The sequence below is a fragment of the Trachemys scripta genome, chromosome 21 (genome assembly GCF_013100865.1).
Source record: "Trachemys scripta elegans isolate TJP31775 chromosome 21, CAS_Tse_1.0, whole genome shotgun sequence".
Taxonomy (NCBI): Eukaryota; Metazoa; Chordata; order Testudines; family Emydidae; genus Trachemys; species Trachemys scripta.
Genome location: NC_048318.1, coordinates 10,017,712 through 10,037,037, shown reverse-complemented (window position 1 = coordinate 10,037,037; position 19,326 = coordinate 10,017,712). Strand labels below are relative to the sequence as shown.

The 19,326-nt window shown below is 47.4% G+C and overlaps 1 protein-coding gene across 9 annotated transcripts in view; it reads left to right on the top strand.

The window, feature by feature from the left end:
• GRAMD1B (GRAM domain containing 1B) overlaps window positions 1-19,326 on the top strand; it is a 226,093-nt gene that overhangs the window by 180,884 nt on the left and 25,883 nt on the right. For 7 of the 9 annotated variants that reach the window (XM_034754533.1, XM_034754537.1, XM_034754535.1 and 4 more), the window contains 11 exons: window positions 5,400-5,484; window positions 6,695-6,798; window positions 6,963-7,058; window positions 7,971-8,051; window positions 10,815-10,930; window positions 11,522-11,678; window positions 14,441-14,627; window positions 15,011-15,154; window positions 16,092-16,210; window positions 18,249-18,391; window positions 19,217-19,320. In XM_034754533.1, coding sequence (XP_034610424.1) covers window positions 5,400-5,484; window positions 6,695-6,798; window positions 6,963-7,058; window positions 7,971-8,051; window positions 10,815-10,930; window positions 11,522-11,678; window positions 14,441-14,627; window positions 15,011-15,154; window positions 16,092-16,210; window positions 18,249-18,391; window positions 19,217-19,320 — 1,336 coding nt within the window. Of the gene's footprint in view, window positions 1-5,399; window positions 5,485-6,694; window positions 6,799-6,962; window positions 7,059-7,970; window positions 8,052-10,814; window positions 10,931-11,521; window positions 11,679-14,440; window positions 14,628-15,010; window positions 15,155-15,564; window positions 15,760-16,091; window positions 16,211-18,248; window positions 18,392-19,216; window positions 19,321-19,326 lie in introns of those variants that run through there. The other 2 variants (XR_004643656.1, XM_034754540.1) reach the window with 2 other exon arrangements.

Genomic DNA, 19,326 nt, shown 5'->3' with positions numbered 1-19,326 from the left:
AAATACAGCATGCAGTCAAGTGCTATAGTTTCATCTACAGTAGCTTTGCTGTGGCATATGCCTCAGTCGTACAATATGCAATAATATATGCAAACTCATACCAGCTCCAGCATCAGGGCCTGATTTGCCAATACCATGCACAAAGCATTTCCGTTTGCACCTAAGCAAAATAGGTGGAAACCCCCCACCCAAACAGAATGGTAGTTTTATACACTCCCTTTGCACAGGGGTGAATGATGGCACAAGATGCAAGATCGTGGAGAATCAGAGCCATGGTGTACTCAAACTAGACTAAAAAGTAGGAGAGGCATAAGGCCCATTGGAAAGATGAAAAAGAATGATAGTGAAAGCAGTTAAATGGAGGAGAGATTGAAACAGAGACTTTTTTTTTTTACAGTAACCTGCTGTCCTGAATACCAAGAGGTACTATACAAGAGAGAGAGAGATTCAAGCTCTCAGAGTAAAAGATCCCCACCCCCAAAAAAACCTGAGGGAGATAAGCTGTGTATAACTTTGGGAGAAAGGAAAGGGTGGCCGAAACAGCTTCACCATCACGTCAGCCTGAGTTAGTGACTCAGAATCAGACAATGACACAATATGGAGGGATGCACTGCACAAAGCCCCAGTAATAGAGATGACTAAGCAGTTTGTTTGGTAAACACAAGTTCTCTTTTGCTTGTGAATTGACTGCAGTCAGCTTGAGATTTTTTTCTCAAATGTTGCCATTGTTTTAAATGATTCACGGGGTAATTTCTGCAAATAATTCTTGGTCTCTATCTAGTTCACCAGCAGTTCGTGACAAGTTTTCAGTATTCAAACTTTGACCTGTATCGATTAGTTTTGATTGGGCGTGTATGTCATTGTGATATGGTCTGTTCTCTGATTGGAGGATCTTAGCACAAAGCAGGTCTACTCTACAAGTGTTTGCTGGCACACCTATGTTACTTGGGTGTGAAGAAGTGTGATCTCTGACCAGTGTAGCTGTGCAGGCCAAAGCCCCTAACGTAGACACAATTATACTAGCAAAACTATGCTTTTGCTGATCATTTGTTATGCTCGGGGGGAGTAGAAATAAGCTATACTGGCAAAAGCCCAGTTTTGCCCGTATAAACTGTCCACACGAGAATCGCTTTGCTGGTGTAATATACTGATATAGCCATACCAGCAAAGCACTCCTTTTGTTAACCTGGCCTAGAAATCAGGCATTTCCTAATCTAGTGATTGGGAATTCAAAATTTACTTGCCACCAAAATCCCCCAATAATTACTTGAAAATTGCTCAGCATTCCTGCCATTCTCTTTAAAAATGGCTGTTTGCTCCTGGCAGGAGACTCCTTCGGTTAGAATATTTGGGGAAAGCCCAAAAGAAGCTGCGAACACTGGTAAATCAAAGACATTGGAACAACTTTTGCAGAATATGTGGCCAAGTTCCTTGCTGGTATTAATGGGGGCAACAACGGTTTTGCCCTCTTATGCCAGCAGAGAATTTGACCCACTTTTGTTATAGGTGTCTATTTCAACCCCAAAATCTGTGCACATCCTTCGTGAAACACCTAGGACCAAGTCCATCCTTGGTGAAACTCTGAGCAGAGGATTTGTCTCCACTCCCTCTCAATGTCTCTCACGTTCTCCTTCAGTTTTCTATGTAGTACAACCCAGACCATCCCTTGCCAAGCCTCCCTGTCCTCTCCCTCCCTCATTGATTGCTTTGGATTTCCTGCCAGAGGATTTGTGTCTGTGTTTGAACAGCCAAAGCCAGGGAGGTTTCTCCATATGAAATCCACCCCCTTCCCCAACATCTCGTCTGTCCTTGCCCCCACCATCACCCCGGTGGTGTCATTCTGTCCCAGCTCCCTGTGTTTGTGGTAGAGTTAATGTTTACCATGACTACCTCCGCCCGGCTCTTGCTATCACTATGTGCTGCTCCTGCTTTGCAGAGGAGGTGGGTGGATGTGCAAAGAGAAGAGAAACATTGGTTGACACTGTTCCAGGTGGTTTTGGAAGTAGTTTCTCAACTAGCTCCATTCATTACAGCGACCAAAGCCCTTACATTGCAGTTGTCTGCAGCACTAGACCCCCATGACAGAGCAAGGTGACTGCATTGTTTGCAGCTGTCACTGTTGAATATAGTAGTGTTGGTTTGTAGACGGGACCCCCCGTTATTGTTGGCAGATGGGGTATATTGCTTCCCTCCTGGCTGTGCTGAGAGAGACACATCTGTGTCCAGTCTAGCTTCAGCAATTCCACTTTTGAGTGTCTGGGGTGAGAGAGATTACTAAACCAAACGCACACTGCTTGCCTGCCTCCCCAGGAATCTCTCTTTTGCATCAGTGAGTCACAGTCCCTGTGCCTGATATTAAGCCCTATTCTGGTTCCTCTGGCTTTGCCAGAGCTGAGGTTTTCTGGATGTACTTGTACCCAGTTCTTTGAATCTTTTACTGGATACACTCGGGCCCAGCTCCCACAGAATCAGCATCATCAGTGATCCTGCATTCTGAACAGGAGCTGTGCCATATTACCGAAATCTTCCTGTGCGTTTCCTCCTTTCAGCATTTCTGCATTTTAAGGAGGATAGGGGTAGTGAGGGGGGCAGTCACTGTGGATTGCAGAAGAAGGTTAAACCAATTTTCCCTGAAAGCCTCAAAGAGTCCAGCTGCTGGAGCTTGAAGGCAATCCTCACCCTACCTTGCAAATGTGGACCTGGTTACTGAATAAAAGGAGGAGCTCCAGTTTTTCAAAGGCATCTTGGGGTAATAGAGCTCCAGACCAGTCCAGTCTCCCCTCATGTTCCTGATTTCATGATAGCTGTGCTCTCCTCCTCACTTCCCCTCCCCCTAAACACAAGCTCTGTCCAACAACTTTCCATTACAGGAAACATCTGTTGGAGGCAGGGCTGAGTCTGGGTTACTGCAGGGCATTGGCTGACAGAGTTACCCAGATCCAGTAACTTAAAGCATGTGCAAGTCATTTCGGTATCTCCCCACCCGCGCCGTCCATGAGAAAAATTAACAAAGACCAATGCTGCCTTTCAGAGCAGAAAGGAGATGGGAGAGGAGAACATGAGGCAGGCACTGGAGAAATAAGTTACTGTTTCTTTGATCAGCAGGCTGCATTGGTGAGCTGCATACCAGCGTCCTAGCTCTGTGATTTACTGCTAACCCTGTGGGGTCCTGGAGAGCTGGACTATGTAAGTGACTGTCTGTAAGGCACTGCTGCCCCCTTGCAGCCCCGCTTGGACTCTTGCAGCTGAAGGCACTTTTGCAGTGCTCCTTTAAAGGGAGACTCCGCGTGGTGACCAGTAAGAGAGAAGCCACAAGTGCGCAAATCGCGCTGACCAATAAGTTCCCCTTATGAGCCACTTTTTCAAAGTCTTTTGGAGAGCGATTCTTCTCTGGAGCTGCAGAGTCTGCTGGGGCGGAAGAGCTGAATGTGAGGAGGAGAGAAGCAGGCTGCTGCTGTTGTGTTCTCATTGGCTTTGAATCGGAACCAGTGCAAGTAGCAGTGGGAGCCGGAGAAGGGGAGGGTGGCGGCGAGGTCGAAGGTATCGAGTGGGTGTCATGGATTGCTTGTTGGAGTGTGGCGCGCTCTGGGGCCCCATGCTGGGTCAAGAGAACGAGGCGTTGCTGTGGTACCTGCGGGGGCTGAACAGCTCACCCCAAGAATATGACAGTCCAGGATCAGAAGAAATTCCAGCCGTGAGTGTCTTCATTTATCAGTGTCACAGAAGTTCTGGTGCCACCTCTCTTTGTCACTTAGATCCCACTGCCAAACGGAAGACTCTGGAGACTCCAGTTTTTAAATACGGGAGCCTTCATGGAGAGTCCCAAGCCAAAATTGTGGATCGGAACGTCCCTGATTGCAGGGGAAGGTTCTGATCCAGATCCAAAGTTTACTGCTCAACTCAGTCTCTCTAATGGGCTGAACCGAAACCTCAGTTCTGATTGCATCCCTTCTCCTAGCTCACCCCACCGTGAGCTTGGGAGGCATTTGAGTCCAGGCTGGAACTCCTCCGCTGGGCCCACCTCTAGCCCTGAGCCCACATTTGGATGCTCAGACTGGCATATTGGTGAGTAAATTCCCAGTCCGCACACGTGTCAGTTTCTCTGTCCAATGCAAGACTGGGACATTGTAATGAAGTGCCTATCTTTGGGTCCACAGACTGTCTCTGAAGGGGCTAGATGAAGTGAAGAACTATTAATGGCTTATTAATCAAACTCGAAGGGGGGTGCAGCTAAATTCTTAGTGAGACAGTTCTCAGGGGAATGAGAGGGACTGATTTTTGCATGATTTTTTTTCTTCACTTCTTCCTGTGCTAAGACTTTTGTAATACACATGGCAAAGAATCTCCCTGGCTCCCTCTCGCTCCCCTTCCTCTAGCAGAAGGTGGCTTCTGAATTCCCTGTGCTCTGCCCTCATTCACCTGCCTTTCTGATGTATGGAAAGTGTTGCTCGTCTAGAACAGGGGTGGAAAGGGATTAGACAGATGGGGCTGTACTCCAGGAGAAGGAGAAGGGAGCATTCTGGATTAGAGGAGAGATGTGCTACATTGGCATTTCTACCTGCCTCCATTCATAGCTCTCAGCAGGCTCTACCGGCAGGGGAGGTTTAACCGTTCTCAGAAGTCAGCATTGTGTGGTATGGGGGAGGCTGTATTTGGCCAAGATTACCGCTCCTGAGATGGATTCATACTAACGTTTAGTAAACATGAGAGATGAGCCAGCTCCTGGTCTCGCTGCAGCCAATGGCAAAACCTCCATTGATTGTCTTCATTCGGGCCAGCGTACAGTCCCCGCTTGCAGCCCGCAGCCTCTCCTGTTTCCCACAAGAGTGTCGGCTCCACGCCTGTCGGCAGTCATGGGTGTGCTGCGGTTCAGCCTTCAAAATGGCAGCTTCCGCTGGGATAGCTCCAGACTTCAGCATCCATGAGCTCCCACTGCCAGTGTTTCTACCTCATTCCCTGCAGGGGAAGCACCTGATGCTGGGGTTCCTATACCATTCCCTGCATTGCTGCCTTCTGGAATAGTTGGTGGGGTCCACCACGTCCAGAGCTCCCCTAGCACCTGCTGCTAGGAAAGTCTGCAGTCCATGATTCCTTCCCTGCAGCTATCACTGCTGTGCTATTCCACACTGCCGCCGAGCAGACAGTGGCATAGCCTTTCCGCTTGCTGCTCCCACTTCTCTGACAAGTCAGGGTCTCTTCCTCCTTTATTCCTGCCTTCTGCACACTTACTAAACTAAGCCCGCAATCTTCCCCTCGATGTGTCACTGGGATAACATCTCCTGGTCTCCTGCTTTGTAAACTCATCGAATCTCCTCCCTGCACCACCATGCCCTGATGTCCTTGTCTTTCTCTCCCCACCACTCCCAGTCCCTCTTTCACGGTCACTCCGTTATTTGCAGGTGTTGAGTCCGACGTATAAACAGCGTAACGAAGACTTCAGGAAACTCTTCAAACAGCTTCCCGACACCGAGCGCCTCATAGTCGGTAAGGCTGGCTGGGCTCCTCCCTGTCCTTCTGCACCGTGCCCTGCTGGGCTGCTGGCAGACATTTCGGTAGGAAGCTCAGGGGCAGGTGCATGAGTCCATTATCTCTAGAAAGAGATCACCCTGAGGCCTGGTCTACACTTGCAGTGGCGTGTAGTGTGTGATTAGCTCCACACCGCAGTGAAAGGCTCTGGCAGGGGTGAGGCCAAGTCCCCTGTACTCTACCCACCTAAGCAGTGCCTCACCTTCCGCACAGCTGTTCATACCCATACTAGTCAGATGTGCAGTGGCTGTACTCTGCACACAGCTCTAAATGTAGAGTGAACAAGCCCGTTGCCTGCCTCCTGTATACGTAGGGCCCGATCCTCAGCTGGTGCAAATGGCCCTTTTTCTGCTGGAGTCACTAGAGCAACACTGATTGGCTCCGGCTCAGGATCTGGCGCCTAATGTCTTCGACCCACTTGGTGAGTCAGGCGAGGGTTAGCTGAGAGCTGGTTTGCAGCTGTTAACTCGTGTTACTTACCACAACAATCCTTGTCCGATGGAGGGGAGAGTTATCTGAGGGAAGGGGAGAAGAAAGGGCTGAGTATAAGCAGGCAAGGAGTAGCGTGTGGAGGGGTGGGGGAAAGGAGGTTTAGAGCAAAGGCTGCAGCCCAGGTGGGTAAAGTTTAAGCCACTGAAGAGGCCCAGTTGTGCCAAGTTCCCATCCAGCTCCACGTACGTGTGTCAGCATGGAGGTCCAGAGTTGCCGCCTGGGCCTTTTCCTTGTTTATTTTGGGTTACACATTTTAGCAGGCACACTGCTCCACCTTCTCCACTGTAGCCTCTTCTTCACACCTGCTCTGCATTCCCCCTTCACATGATGTTGCCCATTTCTCCCACCCCCAATTCAGCCAGCGTGCTGCAGTGATTTAACTGCTACCCATCGCACTGCATCCATTCACTTGTACTGTGTGTGAGTGATGATCTGAGAACCACCTGTTATTATCTGAAAGGTGCAAACTCTAAGGAGGGAGAAGAGCTGCTCGGGATGGTTCAGCCGGGCAGAGCTATGAATAATGACACTGAACAGTGGAAAGGAAAATACAGCCATTTTTCCTGGCTCAGCTCTGTGACTTGTTTTGGCATAGTTGTGGTTCTGTCTGGCCTGCCAGCCCAAGCAATATGCCAGTGCTCCTGCTCCCTGCTTATCTTCTGGTGTCTATCCACAGATTACTCATGTGCGCTTCAAAGAGACATTCTCCTGCAGGGCCGCCTCTACCTCTCTGAAAACTGGATCTGTTTCTACAGCAACATCTTCCGCTGGGAAACACTGGTAAAGACCCTCTTACTTCTCCATCAGGGTTGTGCTTTCCAGGGGTGTCAGCACTTTCTTGCCCATCTCAAAAGCATTCTGGGCATGCTGTGACTTCTTCATTAACTCACCTCTTTATCCCCTTTCTCTCTCTCTCATCCCTTTTCCCATGGCCCTGACCATAGCTGACAGTCCGTTTGAAGGATATCTGCTCCATGACCAAGGAAAAAACTGCACGGCTCATTCCTAACGCCATCCAAGTTTGCACTGACACTGAAAAGGTACGTCCCAGAACCCTCCACTCCTGGCCAATCTGCACAAGGTGTGTGCTAGCTAGTCTGGTGCTGGGGAGGTATAAATACCTAACGTGGGATCAGTGCTGATGTTGGCATTGGGTAGATGCAGTGTTCACAAAGAACACCTCCAAGTGGAGCTTTGGGGACATGAGGGTAACGTAGGGACAGCATCCAGACCCTGAGATAAGGCTGGTTGATCTAAGGATAGCAAATGGATTGTTGTGTGAGGAAAGGATTATGCAAGGATGGCATTAGGGAAGGGAACTGGGAAATCATGGCTCCTGGGTTCTAATCACTGCCACTTGGCCAAATCACTTTCCCTCTCTGAGCCGCAGATTTCCCATCTCTAAAATGGGGATATTAATATTTACCTCCCAGGGGTGTTGAGGGACCTAATTGAAAGCAATTTGTGATCCTCAGCTATAAATAAATAAATGTGAAGTGTTGAGGTGTGGTGTTGGGGAAGGGGGATATAGGGATGTAACACAAATCCCCATGTGGATTTCAAATATGAAACTGCATTAGTTTGGTGCCTCGGGGAGAGGGGTGATGTGCAGAGAGAGTCAGCGTAGCCCAGCATGGGGTTGGGTTTAAAGCAGGGATACTGCATACAGCATGTGGAGCAGGTAGACGTTCTCACCCAAGGCACTGGTGATACAACCCCCTGCACATGAATTCTTGACTCATAGTGTAGGTTACTGAGTTAATGGCTACTTATCATGTCCTCAAACATGCTCCCTTGGGTAAGTGACGCTCAGATCCTCCCTTTGCTCAGTAGTCGAACAGTTCTTTCAATAAGCTCGTCGATTCTCCATGTGTTCTGCTCATGAAGGCTGAGATCGGGTTCCTCTGTCTTTCACTGGCACTCATCTTTTCTCTCTGTCTCTGCCCTTTCAGCACTTTTTCACTTCCTTCGGTGCCCGAGATAGGACGTACATGATGATGTTCAGACTCTGGCAGAATGCTCTCCTCGAAAAGGTACGGAGACTTTCCTGCGTGCATGTAGCAGTGCTCCCTGCTCCTTGGCTGGGGCAGTCTGCTAGCTGGAGGTGTGCTGCCCCAGATCAGACCCATGCAGCAATCCACAATGCTTGTGGCTAATCCATATACATAAACTTGTAGGTACAGTAAATGCACATCTGTGCAAGTAAATCAGGTGCAAGCAAGTGCAATTACCCCTGCTCCTCACAGAATTACTTCTATGCAGAGGCATATTGGCACACAAATTAAAGCTCCTCTGTTGAAAATGTGTCCCACCTCTTTTACCACTGCTGGAGTATGAATACATATGTGGTCCAGCAATAGTTTTCATAAGGCCCTCATTTAAAATGAACTGCCCCCCTCCCCGCCCCCCAAAAATAGTCCCAGGGTGTGGCAGAAATCTCTGACCACATAGGCAAAGGGCTTAACAGGCACTTAGTGCAGGAGGGAGAGTCAAGGATGGGACAGAGACAGAGCATGAGTCTACGACATCCCAGCGTGTGTGGGAGCAATGGAGAAAGATGCAAGACGCATAGGATAACACTGGAAGAGTATGTTTCCAAAACGTGCCAGTATATCCCACTTATTCTGCAGCAGCTGGAGTCCCGAATGTATCTGGTTTGACTTGCAGATTCCATCCTGTACCAGTATGTCCATCCTTGTTACAGGAGTGAGAGTCCAGGATGGAACAGATAGGGCTATCAGCACGTGGAGGGTGTGCTCAGCAATGCCACACACGTGGAGTGTGAGCTCACAACATACTAGAAATGTTGACTAAAGCAGGCCTTGATTTCAGGACAAGGCAGTGTTAATATGCAGCAGGATAAACTTCTCTCTGCGATACATTGGTGTATCACCAGTGTAACACTGTGAATGAAACAGCCTTATTTAAATTCATATAGAAAGTCTGTGTCCTTAGTTCGAGGCTTGAAACAAACAGGAACTGAGATTTGAAGCGGTGAAGACAGGAAATACTTTAAGCTCTCTTTCCCCGAATTCAGGCCCAAGGCTGGTAGGGGGGAGGGAGAAAGAAGAAAGAAATCCAGCCAGGTGCCCTTGATAAAGCATATGAATTTAATAGACTGCAGATGGGCAGAGGATGAAATGGAATTAGATTTTCCTATGGTAAATCTGTTTCCCATTTGAGCCTTGCCATCATTTTCACAATTACTGTGACATGGTTAAATCATTGTAACCTTGATTAAGATTTTCCTGCCTTGTCACAGACAGCAACAACTGGGAAAAATTCAAACCAACAAACTCCAGAAAGGTTCACGGGATTTCTTTTTTTTTAATTAGTGAGAAATCCTTCTTGCTTGTCATTTTATTTCCTGTTGGAAACAAACCATCCCTTTATTGTCCCCCAAAACCTCTGCATCACAAGTTCTGCTGCCTCTTCCCTGCATAGTTGGAAGATGTAGTCACGTTCTGATCAGCTGATTTTGATCCCCAAAGGGCTAGGCTTTGAAGATGGAGCTTCCCGGTAATTTTGTTTCTCTTTCTAACTAGTGCTGTGTATGGTCTTTTCACAGTAACGCCACGAGTCCATCTCTTCACAGTAACGCTAGTCTTCTCAGTTTAAAGCCCCAGGGGAAAATATCTCTGTCTCCTCAAAGCCACATCCGGTTTTTGTTTTGTTTTGTTTAATGGCTTTACCTGTAGCAGCAAAATGTGGGCAGCCTCCATTTAAAAAAAAAAAAAGAAACAAACTTGTCAGAAAACCCAGAGGTCCTTTGTATCACGTCAATGTGAGGCATATAAATGGGAGGAGCAGTAGCAGCACAAGAGGGTAAAAACATACATGAAGGAGAGAACTACCATGAAACAGAACTACCATGGCTGATGCTATTTATACAGCACGATGGAGATATTCAGGGAGATTTGTAAGCAAGTCTCCTTCTCCTAGCTGCTCCAGGGCTATCCTCATCCTGGTGCTTCCTCTCCTCTTTCCCAGGCATCTGAAGAGCCATGAGGCTGTTGTATAGGAAATCAAGGGGGTCTCCCAGAGCTGTCTAGGACAGAACTTGAGCAGACAGCAAAAGCTTGCATGGTAATGGTGTGGCAACTATAATCTCTAATCCAGGGCAATTTCTCTATGTGGGAATATGTATGCCCACAGCCTCCGCTCACCCAGTGCGCTTTGTGGCAGGCTCATTGTAGCAAACAATCTCCCAGCATCAATGAGGTTCATTGCCAGGAACAGACTGTCACAAGCTTTTGGCCCTGAGAGAGAAGACGCTAGGCCACTGCGAGCTAGATTACTGAACTCTCACTTCAGGTCCCAGGCAGGAAATTAGCCCTCCTCTGAAAATGAAAGAAATGGCTTTAAATCGGTAAATAGAGAGAGAAAGAGAGAGCTCAGCAGCTTTCTAGGAAACTGTAACACCCAACAACAGTTCCCTGCCTTAGGGCACGGGCAGAAACTTCCACTAGTTCCCCTAGGGCTGAGACCCCCATAGGCCTGACCTGTATCCCAGCATGTTTATGCCAGGCTTTTCCTGGGCTCTGGCATTCACTGGGCGGGAGTGTTACCTAATGGTGGGAGAAGAGGAATAAGTATCAGGTGTCCTTGGTTCTATTCACAGCTGTGACACCTTGGGTGAGTCAAACATGGGTGTTGTGAGGATGAGTCAGTCATTGTTAGGGTGGCACACTGAAGGTGTGAAGGGCTGTGTAAGTGCTAAGCGAGATGAATTAATTAGTGTCTGGGATTCTTAGATGGAAGGGTGCATGGTCTTATCCTTTCCCCCTCCCCCATAGCCCCTGTGTCCAAAGGAGCTCTGGCACTTCGTCCACCAATGTTACGGGAATGAACTGGGGCTGACCAGCGATGATGAAGACTACGTGCCTCCTGATGATGATTTCAACACTATGGGGTGAGTAAGTGAAACTAGCTCGTGATGAAGAATTGTGAATGCTGGTGATGCCCTCAGGAAATTAGGGCCCCGATCCCTTGCACGCCTCCAACTACCATTGAACTCAGCTTGCAAGGAATTGTGGGATCAGGCTGGAGGTCTGGACTGAGAACCTGATGCTTCAGATGCTTATCATGCACCATACCCTTTTACCTGTACCAGTACCACAGGTGTCAATGGACCTTCAGCACTGAAAGTACAGTGCCTTGCTATTTGAGTTAAAGGAGTAGTAGCTCTGTTAGCTAGTAGCAGGCTGTTACACTGACTGGAGCCAACCACTGCAGTGAGGACATGCTGTTGCACACAAGCCAATGCATTATCCTGACAGAAGATATCAAAACCTCTTTATAATTTGTATAAGCACCTGAAACTTTGGGGGCTGGAACCATGTTGGGAAAAGGCTGTTCCCACAAGATTCCCAGTCATTTCTGCTTCCGCTCAGGCTGGAAATACCATGAGAACATCCTTATTCCAACATTTCCCATCTCCAGTCCCGGCCAGAGCTAGGGAAATACAGAATTAAAGACTGGTGTGTTCTCTCTGGATTTACAGCTACTGCGAGGAGATCCCTGTAGAAGAAAATGAAGTGAATGACAGCTCCTCCAAGAGCAGCATGGAGGCCAAACCTGAAGCTAGTCCTCTGCTGCCCAAGAAGTCCATCACCGCCTGCACGTTGACGTCCACAGGGAGCAGTGAAGCGCCAACTTCAGTATGTGTCTCCTTCCCCTATCCCATCCCAAATCTGATTGCAGACCAGAGGCCAGGAGCGTACAAATAAGCTGAAGGAAAGACAAGCTGTGACTTAGAGGAGAGAGGAGAGATTCAGGTCGATAATTTAGCAGCCTGCAGAAGTTATGTGTAATCTCTTGGGGATACTGTTGTCTCTTTATTTATTTATTTAGACCTATACACACGCCCTTTAAACAGGAGTTCCTGATCCTCCTCCTCTTGACAGTTCTTAAATAAACCGTGGTGTAACAGGCTGCTCCTGTAGTCCCTCTTCCAATGCAACCAAAAATAACCCACCCCTCACAAGTGTTGCTACGATCTCCCATCGCGACCCTCCCCAAGGGAAAAAAAGAAGAGGGACCTGCAGCCTGCCCTGAAAGTCATTAACCATGCCTGTTATATGGTGGCAATGAAAGCATTTTGGCATCTGTGGTCTCAGATGAAAGGAAACTGATTTTTCAAGATAGTTTTGGGTTGTTGGTTCCCCCCCTAAAATCTGTTTCCACTCATGGCGTCACTCCAAGGCAGAGTTAAGGTGACTGAGGTGGCCTCACTGCACGTTTCCATACCTTTACAAGTTTGGTTTGTGTTGGGGTTTAATCTCAACTCTGAATTTCCTGGGTTTGTAGTGCTTGTTTGAGGATAACTGGAACTTGGATGTGATATATTTTTATATCCTTATGTATGTGCACAACCTTAACTGAAATATAAAAAGATCTTTGGGAATACATGGGAATGCACACAGAGCGTTAGCCTGATTTCCAGAGGTGTTGAGCAGCCCCAGCTGCTGTTGAAGTCAAGGGCAGGTGTTAAGACCTGGAAAAATTGGTCCCTGTGTGTATTAAAAATAAATATATCAATTAGGGCTGTTGATTAATCGCAGTTAACTCACGCGATTAACTCAAAACATTAATCATGATTAATCACAGTTTTAATCGCACTGTTAAACAATAGAATACTAATTGTAATTTATTAAATATTTTGGATGTTTTTCTATATTTTCATATATTGTATTCTGTGTTATAATTGAAATCAAAATGCATATTATTTTTTATTATGAATATTTGCACGGTAAAAATGATAACAAAAGAAATAGTATTTTTCAATTCACCGCATACAAGTACTGTAGTTCAATCTTTGTCGTGAAAGAGCAACTTACAAATGTAGATTTTTTTGTTTGTTTACATTTGCAGGAGATAATACTGCCCTCTTCTTATTTACAGTGTCACCAGAAAGTGAGAACTGCATTTGCATGGCGCATTTGTAGCCAGTATTGCAAGGTATTTACATGCCAGATATGCTAAACATTTGTATGCCCCTTCATGCTTTGGCCACCATTCCAGAGAACATGCTTCCATGCTGATGACAGTCGTTAAAAAAATGATGCGTTAATTAACTTTGTGACTGAACTCCTTGGGGGAGAATTGTATGTCCCCTGCTCTGTTTTACCCGCATTCTGTCATATATTTCATGTTATAGCAGTCTTGGATGATGACCCAGCACATGTTGTTCATTTTAAGAACACTTTCACTGCAGATTTCACAAAACTGATTTTTTCACAAAAATCACTTTTTTCACAAAAAAGATACCAATGTGAGATTTCTAATAGATACAGCACTTGACCCAAGGTTTAAGAATATGAAGTGCCTTCCAAAATCTGAGAGGGACGAGGTGTGGAGCATGCTTTCATAAGTCTTAAAAGAGCAATACTCCAATGCGGAAACTACAGAACCCGAACCTCCAAAAAAGAAAATCAACCTTCTGCTGGTGGCATCTGACTCTCATAATGAAAATGAACATGCATCAGTCTGCACTGATTTGGATCGTTATCAAACAGAACCGGTCATCAGCATGGACGCATGTCCCCTGGCATGGTGATTGAAGCATGAAGGGACATATGAATCTTTAGCGCATCTGGCACGTAAATATCTTACGACGCCGGCTACAACAGTGCAATGAGACTGCCTGGTCTCGCTTTCAGTTGACATTGTAAACAAGAAGCAGGAAGCAGTATCTCCTGCAAATGTAAACAAACTTGTTTTCCGAGTGATTGGCTGAGCAAGAAGTAGGACTGAGTGGACTTGCAGGCTCTAAAATTTTACATTATTTTATTTTTGAATGCAGTTTTTTTTTTCAACTTTCATGATAAAGAGATTGCACTACGGTACGTGTATTAGGTGAATTGAAAAATACTATTTCTTTTGGCTTTTTTACAGTGCAAATACTTGGAATCAAAAATAAAGTGAGCACAGTACACTTTTTATTCTGTATTGTAATTGAAATCAATATATTTGAAAATGTAGAAAACATCCAAAAATATTTAAATAAACAGTATTCTATTATTGTTTAACAGCACAATTAATTGTGATTAATTTTTTTAATTGCTTGACAGCCCTAATGTAAATCTTTCCCACACCGTCAGATGTCACTTAGGGCAGGAGGATGGCTCCCCATCCTTGTCTATCATGCTGTTTGCAGGAATGGCTACCTTGTTGTGCTTTTATAATTTAACCTTTTTTATGAGGATGGGTGGTTGGCCCGTTGCTCAGCCGCAACCTGGAGGACTGTTTGTCCTTTGGGCTCTAGTCTTTGACCTGTAGGGGGTGTGTGTGTGAGTCTGTCAGAGAAAGAGCTATGCCAGTGGGAATTTTCACTGATAGGGGGCGTGTGTGTCAAAATCGTATCACGTAGCTCTCTGTGGTGGCATCCTGATCGCCTTTCTTGCACTCTGCCTCATCCCAGTTTGACGGGATGCTTCCGGAGGAGGAGGAGTTGGTGGAGAGTCCCCTTGAGAAGGAACTCACCCTTGAAAACATCATTGGAGACAAGATCGAGATCATCGCCCCGGTGAACTCCCCTTCCCTGGACTTCAACGACAACGAGGACATTCCAACGGAGCTCAGCGACTCGTCGGAGACCCATGATGAAGGTGGGCCGTGATGGCGGGTATGCCTGTCCTGTGGTGTCCCAGAATGCCCTGGTGCTATCTTTCCCAATTGGAGGTATTGTGGGGATACTGTGCTATCCTCCTTTACTGGATCCTCGAGGTCTTCAGCAACTCAGCATCATGGGCCAGATGAAAGGGAAACAATGAAATAACTCCATGGGGTGAATTACACTACTAATATTACAGTCATTGCCCTGGGGGCATTAAAAGAAAGGGAACCAGCTCTGTCTCCTTTGGGCTCTTCTCCTTTCCCAGACTGTAAATGGTACAGTCCTGGCACTGCAAAAGGGGAGCCTTTGAGCCTGGTGCAGTGTCCTTTGGCCTGGAGGCCAGCAGCGCTCTCACCTCTCTCTGTCTTCCTGCAGGGGAAGTTCAGGCCTTTTACGAGGATCTGAATGGCCGGCAGTACATGAATGAGGTGTTCAGTTTCAGCGTGGACAAACTGTATGACCTGCTCTTCACTGACTCCCAGTTCCAGAGGGATTTCATGGAACAGCGTCGGTTCTCCGGTGAGCCATGCACCGTCCTAGCACGTGCCCCATGCCCAGCAGCTGATTCACGCAGCGTTCTCTGAGCACTAGGTGCTAAGGGCAATGCAGAAGGGGGCCTCTGCATGTTGGTTTGGAGGGCACGGCTTAGAGGCACAACTTAGTGTATTGCTGTTGCTGCCACAAGTGTACCTGGAGGGTGAGGCTGGCTGGGCTGCGGGTACCAGAGGGCGTCCTGAAGTCTTTGGAAGTTCCAGGCCCCATTTAAGCTCAGCCCACCCTTGATCACGCACCCAGCTCCAGGCACCTGGTTCCCAGTAGAAAGAATCTCTGGCTTTGCATGCAAATCCCAGCACATCACAGAGTGGCACAGTCTGTAGCCCAGGCAGAGAGTGATTCTTGATGTAGTACAGTCCATGTTTTTACTGTAGCTCTAACATCGTCTTGTGGGAAGACAGAGAGACCCCCTGACCCTATCCCTGATGCTGGACAAGGGGAGAAAAACCAGACCTCGGAATTCCTCAGGCATTTCTAAAGCTAAAGCAATGCTACAATGAGCCTCTTTCTACATGTTTTCTGCCTCTCCCTCAACTGGCAGCCTCACGGGACTTGAAAAGTGTGATGGTTGGAAAGGTCAATACAAAACTCTTTATTAAAAAAAACAGAAAGATGAAGTGAATGTGAGCACTGTCGGAGGATGCTTGATTGACAGCCCTGGAGAATGATGTCCTGGTGTATCTGTGGGACAGTCAGCAGCTTCCCCAGACCCTCCACACCAATGTGCCTCTGTCCTTGGGGAGACCATGGCTAGGGGAGGGAGAGGTTTTCAGTCTCAAGCCTGCCAATGAGGGGAGCAATGAGGGCCAATTCTGTTGGGCCTGGGTGTGTGGATAGCTTCCCACTGAGTTAACACCTCTGTCAAGTCAAGATTCTAACTCGGTGGCCTTTCCTTTCCCAGAGATTATCTTTCATCCATGGAAGAAGGAAGAAAATGGCAATCAGAGCAGAGCAATCCTGTACACAATCACCCTCACCAATCCTCTCGCCCCGAAAACTGCTACTGTCACTGAGACTCAGGTATGTGGAAGCAGAATAGGAAGGTGCCAGACAGAGACTGATCAGAGACTTATTTTAATACCCTGGGCTCTCTCTCTCTTTCTCTCCCCCCGCCTGGCTTCCTCTATTATTAATTTGCCACTCATTATCGTTGCAAATTCTAATGGTTAAGTTGTGCTACAGGGAAGTGACTGGGAATTTCCAGGTGAAGGGAAATCTGTTCCCAGAACAAACAGCCTAATTAAACAGCAAAGCCGCTGTCTGCACCAGTGGTTCCCGAGGTACAGCCTGTGGGACATTTGCTGGTGGTCAGTAGGGAGCAGGTGGGTCACATAGTGGTCGCTCCTCCTCTTTCCAACTGCCTGTGTAGGAGTCCAGGCTCTTTATTGCATAGAAGTGCTCAGAGCCAGAGGCCAGTAAAAGCAGCTGGAAACAGGGAAGAGGAGCCAGTCTGGCTGTCTTTACTTAGTAGCTGCAGCTGCATAGGAGGAAACAGTACCTCTGCCTTGAGAGCAGAGCCTGCAGTGGCACTGGAGTTGCCAGCCACAGCCCAGGAGAGGAGTATCCAGGCAAGCCAGGGAGACAGTAATGAGGCAGTCAGGAAGAATGCCCTGGGGAGCAGGGGGAGAAGACGACAGTGTGGCTGAACAACTTGTCTGAGGGAGCAGAAGAGATGGGAACCCAAGGTGAAGAAAAGGACCATGCAACAGGGAAGCATATGCAGGATGGAAGGAGAAGGGAGCCAGCCGGGTAGCAGAGGATCATGTGTGAAAAGGCAGAGTGGGGGGAGAGAGGCACAGACCAAAGTGGGGAAAAGGGGAGATGAAATGAAGAGAAGAAGAAGCCAGTGCAAATAATTTTATTCCCAAGGGGACAAAGCACTTGTCACTCTACAGAGAATCTGACACTGCTTGATCCTTCCTTCCTGTTGTTGTCCTGTGTAAGCAAATGCTGCAGCTCCTACAGAGGTGTTATCCTGGTGGAGGAGGACATGGCTGGCCTGCATTATCATGATGGGAGGGGAGGTGTACATGAGACACCCTGGATGTGTCTTCCCAGCAGAGTTAACTCCTCTTGAGTTAGCTTTGTTTGAGTGAGAGTGGCCCCACTGCAAAATAACACCTGAGTTGCACAGAGTAATTGCTTTGGCAGCTAATGTGTTCTGCTCACTTATCTGTAACCTGTATCTCCTCTCCTCCGAGGGGACAACTTGAGTTAAAAGCATCTCCACCCTTGAGTTAAGGGTTTCTGTTGTGCGGATGGGACTCAAATTAGGGGCAGCACTCAAATTATAGTATAACTTGAATTACCTTTGCGGCGAAGACAAGCCTTATGAAATCTCTGGAGACTCCCCTGTCTGTACAGTCTCCGGCTTGTTAAAGTGACGAGGTTACCTTGTAAAGTAAATGGACTAGACTGTCCATTGTCCTGCACCTTGTGTAGCCATTTCCACCAGTGCAAAGCCTTTGTGAAATGCTACCAAACCCAGAATGGTAATGATTTACACTCATTTTGCACTGGTGTAAATAATTTTGCAGTGTACATGGCAATAGAGAATTGGGCCCATTGACTGCAGTAATTGATTATTCTTTCCAGTAAGGCAATGCTACTTAGCCTTCATGCCAAGAAACAGATATTTATGTTGTTCACAAATATTTGCAGAATTCTTCCCTCTGTACAATATAAAGAGCCAGAGATCAGTTTATTGGGGAACGTTAGCATTGGTCAGTTACATAAGTCGGTGGGGGTATTGTTTCTGATGGGATTAGGTATGTAACTAACCCAAACTGCTTGAGTTTGGAACATTCTAATCAAATTTCCAATTTCAGATTTGCCATAGGGAAATACTTGAGCTTAAATTTTGTTTTGTTTTTTAATGAATATTCACACCAGGAAAACTCAGCTGCTAACGGAAAACTTAACACAAACGGGTCACATAGGTGGCTCTTACTTCTGCATGAGATGTTTTGCACGATTGCAGTGAAGAGCCATGCTCTGTCCTGGCCTTGCTCTGACCAGACTAACCACTTCCCTGTGCTCTCCTCTCCGCTTTGCGCAGACAATGTACAAAGCCAGCCAAGAAAGCGAGTGCTACGTGATAGACGCAGAGGTGCTAACTCACGACGTCCCCTACCATGATTATTTCTACACCATTAACCGCTACACGTTGACTCGTGTCGCCAGAAACAAAAGCCGACTCAGGTACAGTACTCGGAGGGACTGTGGATTTGTTGATGATGAAAAATACTCATCCACCGGCCTCTCTAGAGCACCTTTCCTCCCAGGATCTCAAGGCACTTTACAAATAACGAAGGGTGAACTCCTGCCCTCTGCTTTACAAGGGAAGGGTGGAGAGACTGCAAGAAGCCTGTCTTTGCCCCCCATACCTTACCCCTTGCAAGCAGAACCTCCCCATAGCTCTTGAGAGTGGCAGGAGAGGTGGCTATTTATTCCACTGGCCCTTGAGCAGACAGTATAGTTGGTGCAAAGGAAGTGTGAGTTAGGGTTGGGAGGTGGCCGAGAGCCAGAGAACCTCTCTTTGAATAAATGGTTCATAGGAACAGCTGCTATGTACTATCCATTGAATCTTGTGGGCAATGGGAGGCGCCGACAGAGAGCACAGGGCTGTGAGAGATTCATAGGGCAAGTGAGCAAGCAGAGCTGCCAGCAGGTTAGTATTGGGTAAAATTCTGCAGCCTTGGAGGTTTGGGCTGGGCTTGGATCAGCGCCCGAGTGTTTGGCTGCGTATCCAGTACACGTCCAGATTTGCTGGGGGGATTTTGACACTGGGCTGAAAAGAACTGCCACAGGGAGAGGCTTTCAGGAATGGGCCACGGGCAGCATTTTGGCGCTTCAGGCCCCAGCCATAGTCACCGTCGAAATCATGAGAGGGAGAAATAACACGTGTTCTGTTGCTTTAGCAAAGGTTTGTAGGCCGTGGATTCACCTGTCCCCACTGCATCCAGTGGGCAAAGATTAGGAGGTGACAGCTCAGGGGTAACTGGGTTTGTTCTTTTCTTCCCTCAGGGTTTCTACAGAGCTACGTTACAGGAAGCAGCCGTGGGGACTTGTGAAATCCTTCATCGAGAAAAACTTCTGGAGTGGCCTAGAAGATTATTTCCGTCATTTAGGTGAGA